The sequence below is a fragment of the Sprattus sprattus genome, assembly GCF_963457725.1.
Source record: "Sprattus sprattus genome assembly, chromosome: 11".
Lineage (NCBI taxonomy): Eukaryota > Metazoa > Chordata > Actinopteri > Clupeiformes > Clupeidae > Sprattus > Sprattus sprattus.
Window position 1 is genome coordinate 18,679,504 of NC_137909.1, and position 10,103 is coordinate 18,689,606.

At 41.4% G+C, this 10,103-nt stretch overlaps 1 protein-coding gene across 1 annotated transcript; it reads left to right on the plus strand.

The window, feature by feature from the left end:
* Nucleotides 1–3,003: 3,003 nt before the first annotated feature.
* Nucleotides 3,004–9,119, plus strand: tbx3a (T-box transcription factor 3a; the record flags this gene model as incomplete). The annotated part of the gene is made up of 7 exons (XM_080847260.1): nucleotides 3,004–3,395; nucleotides 4,292–4,559; nucleotides 4,984–5,130; nucleotides 6,150–6,226; nucleotides 6,430–6,587; nucleotides 7,168–7,811; nucleotides 8,685–9,119. 7 exons carry the CDS (start codon nucleotides 3,004–3,006, stop codon nucleotides 9,117–9,119), a joined length of 2,121 nt encoding a protein of 706 aa, XP_080703386.1.
* Nucleotides 9,120–10,103: the final 984 nt, after the last annotated feature.

Consider the following 10,103-nt stretch of genomic DNA (forward strand, 5'->3'; position numbering starts at 1 on the left):
CTGTAAAACTTTATATAGTGTATTGACCGCTCTCCGAGGGTTGCTTACTTAATTAAGCCCAGTGGCCACAGAGAATGAAAGGGTACCGCTGTGTCAACACTGCTTCCTATTTGGTGACACCTCTTGCTAAATTGAAATGTGCGGCTAATGGGGACGAGTGTTTAAATAAGAATAAGCATGTAATCGGCACAGGCTTGACCCCACACACACACACACACACACAAAATGGAGGCCATGTGGATCAAGTAAACATGGCAGTGAAGGACCCTATGCTAAGAATGTGCTTCTCCTGTTGAAGAAACCAAATGACCCAACTTTGTGTCCACATCCCAAAAAAATGTGCATCGATGTGCGGTAACAACAAAAGGGTTAATAGGGTTAACAGCCTGTACATACATTGCATATTTTTCTAAAATAGAAAAATGCAGAGATGGTTTATTTTCTGTTATCATCACTTACACCAAGTATTTACCAGTGGTCCTTTCTCAAAGCACTGTAACTGTGCTCCATGTATGCTATTCTTCAGGGTACTGAAATGAGCACAGAATCCATGAGGTTTGAATTTTGGTGTCATTGCAACAGCATAGTGTAAATGTGCCGCCCTATATCAGAATATATTGAAGAGGGTGTACTTGACTTATGGCCTATATAATCAACTTAAAAAATGTAATGGTCTTACATCTCGATATTGCAAAAGGCCTACAACAGTAGCAGAATGTGTGGGAGTATAAACACTGAAGAAAAAACACATCATAGGTACACACTAAAACGTGGATAGATCAACACAGGACCTGAAAGGCTAAGTTGGGGGTGATTTAGCTTTTTCGCCGATAATTCAAGACGGGAGTCATTTTGACATGTGTCACCCATTTTGGACACAGGTTGTTGCTTCTCCTGTTGCAGAGAGGCAATTGGCGGCTGAATTTGTCCACTGTGTACACTTAGATTACTCGCCACGTCTCTCTGTTGTTTACCTGCAAATTAATCCCGCCTTGTTTGGTTGGCTGCAGTGCCAATTTGAGACGTGCGCTTTGGGGTCATTAAAACGCAGACAATGTAGACCTCGCACTGACCTGCGATTCCATATTTCCACAGTGACGCCCAGGCATTTTGCGTCTTTGACTGCTTCTGTCTTAGTTTGCTAAATCTATCTATTGTTGTCACAAAATACATGGGTCAGTGCTACCATTTTCATTTGATACACATTGTATGACTGTCTACATTAGTTAATGTTTTGTGGATCTTTGAAATATTTTGCCCCTACGTGAATCGACATGAATCCATTTGCTGTCGATTTAATTTAGCATTTTGATAGGTTTAGATATGCCGTGTTTGTGCGTGTGTATAGGGGTGGGAGTTTGCGAATGTGCGTGTGCATGTGTGTGTGTCAGAGAGAGAGAGAGAGAGAGAGAGAGAGAGAGAGAGAGAGAGAGAGAGACATAGAGAGGGGAAGATGTAAAGAGAGAGAGACTGATTGATTGCCGTTTATCTGATTGATTGGTGTTATCAAAATGATTCCTTATCAACTTCCGATAACACAATAGGCCCAATCTAAATTACAGTATATTTCTGCATCAACATAGCGACTGGAAATATCCAATATATACTATTAAAACTGACAGAGGTACGTAGCTATCGAATACCTTGCAGAACAGAAGGTCTAAAAAGTGCTTGGTAAACGGCAGACCACGCTACGTGGTTTGGTCTGGTGTTTGTGTACTTAAGTGTGGTGGCCTGTGAGTTTCACATGGTAAGCGTTTACAGAAAGACTTACATAAATATCATATGAGTTAATATAACACTGTAGCCTACTACAAAATCAACACAGAACACGTAAAGCAAACATAGGCTACTCCTCTTTGCGATGCAGGCTACAATATCCTACAGAACGAGGTTGTATCGCCATATAAGTTACCGTATGTTGAAATGGGGAATCTACACAAAATATAACGTTTAAATATACACATCTGATAGTGTTTGTGGTTCTATGACGCTTATCGTCCTAGAACAACATACATTTCCGAAAATGTGGGGCCAGTCATGACGCTTTGCGGACGAGGCAGTAATTTCTTACGGACAGCGCAAACGAGGCTGGGGTTACTTTTCCTTCGCAGGGTCCCACAGACCGACCGATCTCCCTTGTCCTAATGATGTTGACATATTCACACAACATTGACTGAGGCACTGCTGTTTCGCGGCAGCATTAGAGTTTCCAAACACCTTTTTATAAGTCTGAAGTCTGTCCCCTCCACCCGACCTGTTAAAACCACGCCTACGAAGCCACACAATTGGTCCGAAAGCGTCAAAGAGCCAATCAACAGAGCCCAGCTTCTCGTAACATGCAACACATCCACACAGTTTGAAGCCTATGGGGTACAGAAGCACTAGGAATAGCTTGGTGCTGGAACCTTACCACCTCTCCGCCGTCAACGGACTCTTTTCTCCGCATACTTCTTCACTGAAATGTGTGTGTGCGTGAAAGAGAGAGGAACAAAATGTGTGTGTGCGTGTGAGAGTGTATGCCTTGAACAAGTAAAGACAGGGGAATTACTCTGCACCATCGAAATATTTCAACACATCGCGTCTGCTGGAGGACTGAAGCCAGTGCGAGTGAATACATTTTAAAAGGAATGTCGATATTGTAAACAACTGCGAGGAAAACAGAGTGGCTGCAAACTGCAAGAGTGACTCAACTCTCGATTTAATTCGAAAATTGTCCACGAGTCAGTTCAGTGAAGAACATCACATCAACGCAAGCCAACCTTTGCAGACAAACACCGCCGAAGATTAATGGATCATTTTTCTACTCAACTGAGGACATTTTATTGAAATTCAGTTCATATCAGTAAAGAAAAATCTTCAAAAATCACTGGATTCCTATTTGCGCCAAAACCACTTTGGATTTGAGAGAAATACTTTTGATCAAGCGGAATCTTTGGCTGAAAACTATTCTAAATTATAGCGTTTATCTCTAATATCGATACGTCTTTGATCTGGACTTGAATGAGCTTCCTGATGAGAGATCCAGTTTTACAAGGAACAAGTATGGCATACCATCCGTTTTTACCTCACCGGGGTCCGGAATTTGCCATGAGTGCAATGTTGGGTCACCAACCTCCCTTTTTCCCGGCCCTGGCGCTACCTCATAATGGCTCGCTGTCTCTCCCGGGCGCCCTGGGAAAGCCAATCATGGACCAGTTGATGGGCGCCGCCGAGCACGGCCTCCACTTCACCTCGCTCGGGCACCAGGCTGCCGCAGCTCATCTGAGGCCTCTCAAAACGCTGGAGCCTGAGGAAGAGGTAGAGGATGATCCGAAAGTTCACTTGGAGGCGAAGGAACTTTGGGAGACTTTCCATAAGAGAGGCACTGAAATGGTTATCACGAAGTCAGGAAGGTAAACAACAGTTCTTGTGCGATTTATAAAACAGCAATAACCGTTAGAAATAGACTACAAAGTATTGGTAAATTTATTGTTGACAACGCTGGCATGAGAAAAGCACTTCTGATTATCGATTTATTGATTAAGTCCTGGAAATGCACGTCCGCTGACTCACACACTGCATATCTGAATTATTTTGCCACAGTAAAAATAGCCATGCGTAGACAGTAAGGTACTATGTTATCTGTTATATACTTATACAACCGTATGATATGTTAGTGCAGATTGTGCAAGGGATAAAATGCAGCTTAACCCAAACTATGACCGGTCACGTCGGTTTTGTCAACACTACCATTATAAGAAATAGGCCTACTTTTTGTGTGGATAATTATAAAATATATATATATATACTAAGACAAAACAAGGTGAAGTCTACTTTTCAACAGTGCGTCTTTTTCGTTTTCTTTTAATTTTATGAATATGGGCAACCAGTTTATAATGGATCTTATAATTATTCACTAGTGGGACTTAGTAGACCAACAAATATCGGGCCTATATTTAAAATAAAGCTATTCAAATATTGGCCAAAGTGTATGTATCCGTATACCGTAAGGTCACGTGTATGTGAAATATACAGTGCCTATAACCGTTCCAAAATTAGCATCTTCCATACAATTATATCTAAGTAAGAGTGTACAATAATACACAGCTCAAAGGCAAAGGCCTCTAATGTTAGAGAATGTAGGCTATCGTAGGCTACACCAGAAGCATATTGGCTTACAGCTCCTTTAAAGTATATGCGTTATTGCGCATTTCGGCACATATATTTTTGCAGACACAAAACGATTAGGAGAAACTTGATTTTAGTTACATAAAGTTAATGACTAAAGCTGCTCTCCTTCTCTTTGCAGGCGGATGTTCCCCCCGTTTAAAGTGAGGTGCACTGGTTTGGACAAGAAAGCGAAGTACATTTTGTTAATGGATATTGTGGCGGCTGACGACTGCAGGTATAAATTCCATAACTCGCGCTGGATGGTGGCAGGCAAGGCTGACCCCGAAATGCCAAAGAGGATGTACATTCACCCGGACAGTCCGGCCACTGGTGAGCAGTGGATGTCCAAAGTCGTCAATTTTCACAAGCTGAAGCTGACAAACAACATCTCGGACAAGCATGGATTTGTAAGTGTAAGCTAAGTTTGTTAAAATCTTCTACATTATTACTTATTATTATTATTTGTATTATTATTACAGCTGTTGCCGAGGCACTACATCATCATATGGTTGCAATTACGTTCATCATTAATAATAAATGCATCATGCTATGCCTTACAGGCCTCAACTTATTGCATCCTCAGCATTTTTTGACAGAAAGACCTTGTTCAGAATTGTTCTGTTTTATTTAAATAAACTTGTCGAAACCTTTGGCTTAATGTTATAAATGTGCATACCCATTCGCATAAAGATTAAAAAAATAATAGACCTCAATGTGTAACACTGAAATATGTATTTGCAAGCAGTGACTTGACAGTGTGTTGTGTGTGGTGTGTGTAAAGTGAAAGTGTCTGCTTCTATCTTTAAAACCCAGCATTGTTTCCTGTCGCAGACGATTCTGAACTCCATGCACAAGTATCAACCGAGGTTTCACATTGTGAGAGCAAACGACATTCTGAAACTTCCGTACAGCACGTTCAGGACTTACGTTTTCCCCGAAACTGACTTCATAGCAGTGACTGCATACCAAAATGACAAGGTGTGTTTAGACATGTGTTTGTTTGCTTTGAATTGTTTATGGAGTTGTCCTCCTTCTACATAACGCGTGTGTGTGTGGAGATGTGCTCGTTGCTTATGATTAAACAAATGCCTCTGCAATCCTGTAAGAAAATGCATACATGTCCCTAGTTAGTCTAAAGCTCTTCGACCTAATGCATATGTTACCTTTATGTTTTGAATGCACTGCATTTGGTAATGCCTAAAGGAAAGGCCAAGTAAGGACTATTTACCGTGTTAGCAATTCACGGGCCTCATCTACTGTAACAGTGTGGACAGACATCTCAGGAATGTATGTCTTACAGTTATCTTAATTATATTTAATCACATGGGGTCGAATATTTGGCGAACTACCCAGACTGTATGAGTACTGCTGTGTCTGTGTATGGAGGAGGGGACAGTCTAAACTAGAATAGAGGTGAAACCTGACCAATTCGTGTCAAAGGAGTGGTGTTAAGCCATAATTCAACACGTAAAAGTGTTTTTAAAAATGATACTGACTTGGTGAAAATGTTGCTCACGTTAAGTGTTCCCTGTAGTCTCGTTGTCCTAAATGCAAGTGTAATGACCAGTTGGTAACAGCGAATTATATTATGTGTACTGGATATTGAGAGAACATTTGCGTAGAGCTCTTTAATTATGTCTCCATGAGTTTGGGTTTGAGTCGAGGTGCAGAAAGAATGGGGCGGGGAGTGTGTGTGCGCGCGATTGTGTGTGTGTGCGCGCGCGCGATTATGTGTGAGTGTGTGTGATACAAGTTTGAGTGTGTTTGAACGAGTCATTATAATATTGAATATTTCAGTCATTTAGCACCTAAATTGGGCAATGACTTAATACTAAAAGGTGTAGAATATGTTCTTAAAATTAAATTTGTAATGCCAGCAAAACAGCAATTCAAGACACACTTGTGAATGTGATTAATAGTTTGTAAACACATCCATTACTGTCTTGTAATGTCATGTTCTTACTTTTATAACATTAAAATTGATTTTTTTTTTTAAGATAACACAATTGAAAATCGACCACAATCCTTTTGCTAAAGGCTTTCGTGACACTGGCAATGGGAGGCGAGAAAAAAGGTATAGAGCATGTTCATTGCGTGGGTAAATCCCATGTTAACCTGGTTGTAAATGTAAATGTAAATGTTATTGTAAATGTCAGTAGTTGTTAAACTTGTTAAACACTCAAGTAAAATTTGTAGTTTCATTTCGATCAGTGATCACTAACTATTAACGTCTTTATCACAAACTTTTAGCTAACTTTTTTTCTTTCTTCGGAGCAGGAAACAACTGGCCCTGCAGTCTATGCGTTCCTATGAGGACCAGCAGAAGAAAGAGAACGGGGCGTCAGACGATTCTTCAGGCGAGCAGGCTCCGTTCAAGTGTTTTCGCCAGGCCTCTTCTCCCGCAGTGTCGACCGTGGGGCCACCAAATCTGAAAGGTAACTATGCCTTTCTATTGACAGGGCAAGAGAGATTTTAGCTTGGAGTATTCGCAGACGCCTTTATAGACTTCTGTTTCTGGAGTAGATTAACTACACAAATTAGATCAGCATAAATTCCAGTAAAATCGACCAGATTTAGTTGAATGGCCGTGAACAAAAATGGAATGCCTTCTTTCAACTATATTTGAAATACAAAATGACGTGCATTGCGCATGGCATGTGCAAAGAATTCTGATAAACGGGTCCTTACAAAGGGCATGCCAGAACTAGATTAATGATGAAATTAAGCTTATTTCAGTATTATTAATATCTGAAGTAGGGCTGAATATTAACGCATCTGAAGGAGGTTACTAGTGAAATATTCTGCGCATCTTCAGTGAAGTGACAATAACTTCTGAAGAGTTACAGGCAGGCCTTATATGTTTGACAAATATAATAATGAGTTTCCAGCTCTAGCAATGCAATGTATGATTACTTATTTAGATCTATGTGGAAGGAGAAACAAAGCATTGACACAGCTGTCAATCAGGACTCAGGAATATGTTGAATTCATTCAAATGTACTTTTTTCCCCAAAGATTTCTGTGACAGCGACGAAGATAGCGACGACGAAAGCAAAGACGAACACTTGAAAGAAGGGCCAGATTCTAGTAAAATCTCCACCACTACCGAGGATGCAAAGGACCACGAAGCGAGCCCCTCCAAAGCTCACTTCATGGATAACGATTCCTCTTGCCGCTCGCGGGAAAGCGCAACGAGGACTGAGAAAAGCAAGGCGGACTCGAGGCAGAGCCCTATCACCGTCATCTCCAGCACGACTCGATCCGGAGAAGACCTCAAAAGTCCTACCCGTGACCACAGCAAAGCGGACGAGTGCAGCAGGTCTATCGGCAAAGACAGCTACCTACCATTGACTGTACAGACAGAAAGCGTCTCACACTTAAGCCAGAGCCACTTGCACAACTTTGGATTTCCACCGGGTCTGGCAGGACAGCAGTTTTTTAATCATTTGGGTGGTGCCCACCCTTTCCTCCTTCATCCCAGCCAGTTTAATATGGGAGGTGCGTTTTCGAATATGGCTGGGATGGGCCCCTTACTGGCAGCTGTATCCTCCGGAGGGGTGAGTACCATGGACACGGCGAGCATGGCGTCACCCTCGCAAAGCCTGACGGGAGCCCCAGGACTGCCTTTTCATTTGCAGCAACATGTCTTGGCATCACAGGTAAAAACCTGTTTATCTTCATTACCATTCAACCGCATAATGTTGCTTATTGTATAAGGGGGTCACACGAGTAAAGCAAGGCCTTGTTCATGAGTTGGACTATGGTGTTCTGAATTAGAAAAAGTCTTTAAAATAGTATTGAGCACATAACAATTTATTATTGAGGAGGAATTTAACTAAAACAAACCAGCTGTTGCGCAGGATCATTTAAACATCACCCTTTTGGAAACATCTTAAAGGGTGTCCACTGCACAGATTCGTGTTAGCTATTGGTCCAATATGTTTTGTTTTTAAACAACAACAAAATAGGCTATTGGGTATATATATTGTGTTTAGACTAGGCAGCCTCTTTCATTGTTTTTGCATTGCCATTCAGACATTTCCATCACGTTGTGCCCATGTGTTAAGAGAGGGAAGTTGTGTGTAGATTTGAGAACATTAATTATTTCGGCATTTAAAGGGGAAAGGCCTCGTATTAAAACGGTTCGCTGAAACGGGGAGGGGTGAACACCCAGCTTCTATAGAGAACATATTCGCTGTTTCCTTTTAAGTCTCAGTATAAACATACTGTTAATGGGGGTATGCAAGTGCATGGTTCTACATGGTTAAATTGCTTAGATTATATTCGAAGAAGCATTGATAGCACTGAATTTACTGAACCACGCTGGCATCTCCTGCAATGAGAATTAAAAGCCGCACATGCCTCCCTAATAACACTCTTTCTCCAAACTAGTAACTGAGTTTTAAAAAAAAGTAAAAAACTATTATCAAATGACATCCAGATTGAGAAAGCTATGAGACGATGGTAATTTTGCATTTATGCAATAAACTTTTGTGACCAAAGTGTCTGACTGCTCATCTGTTTTTTTTCAGGGCCTTGCAATGTCTCCATTCGGAGGTCTGTTCCCCTACCCCTACACGTACATGGCAGCCGCTGCCGCAGCCTCCTCTCAGTCAGTCCATCGCCACCCGTTTCTGAACGCAGTGCGTCCCCGGCTCAGGTACAGTCCTTATCCTATGTCCATGAGCGTCCCGGATAGTAGCACTTTGCTCACTACCACCATGCCCACGATGGCGAGCAGCGCAGTCGAGATGAAAGGAGATGGGATGGCCACAAGCCCCGTGTCCGCTACCCTGGACTCGAACTCGGAGGTCACCAGCCGGTCCTCGACCATATCATCTGGATCGGTATCACTGTCACCAAAAACTTGTTCCGAGAAAGATTCCACCAACGAATTGCAGAGCATCCAGCGCCTTGTCAGCGGACTTGACTCAAAACAAGACAGGCCTCGAAGTGTATCCCCTTGAGTGTCTTGTATTTGTTAGCTGATGTTGATGAAAATGACCAGGATGCTATGAGAACGCTGGTGGGGATGAGTACGACAGCGAATGCGGGTTTACAACATGGACATATTTAAACAAAATTAGATTTTAAAATGCACTTTGGCAAAAATAAGAAAAAAACAAACATCTATGTATATTGCTCTTTTGTTAAATTAATCAGTATCTTCGATTTTTCTGTTTTTGAATACCATACAAGTATTGAAACTGAACGGTTGGAGAGGATGTGACACACATACATCGATTAAGTTGCTGCTGTGTTCTGTCTGTGTTCTATGTCAAATTTAGGAGGTAACGAAAGCGAGTTTATTTAATATGCACTCTGAATTGGTTATCAGTTGAGTTATTATCCCTTCATCTTATAAAGACTGCTGTGTTTGATATATGAATTAAATAACTATTTGAATCGTCTAGTTATTGTCGTAGAGAGGGGGACGCTTTGCATGCCCTACAGAAATCCGCCTATGATTCATGACTGCCAGTTAATGTACCTCTAAGACGACCAAATTAAGATTACACTATTAAAGCCAACTGTACACACAGGGGGTAGACACTGCAATTAATATGAGACAAATAGGTCTACGTACGTTTCTTTCCCATGTGCTATTGGCACTATTGAATTAATTGATCTGGCTTCGATCAACCGTTCTAGGGCGGAAGTGTGTGTGTTTTTTTTATCATATTAGGCCTCGGATGACTTATGGTTACCTAGGGTAATCACAAAAGAGGTAATGACATTAGTCAAAAGCATGGGAGTTCCTAGGCATCTGTCCTCACATCGCTTACCGTGTCTAGCACTAATTCAAATTGGGAAAAGGGAATCTGAAACAATCGCAAGGGTAGCAATGGCTAAAATGTAAATACTGATATATACAAATATTTATGTAATTATTTCATATGGATATTGCGTGTAAATATAACGGAGTTGTTTGTTTTGGGGAAAATATGTCC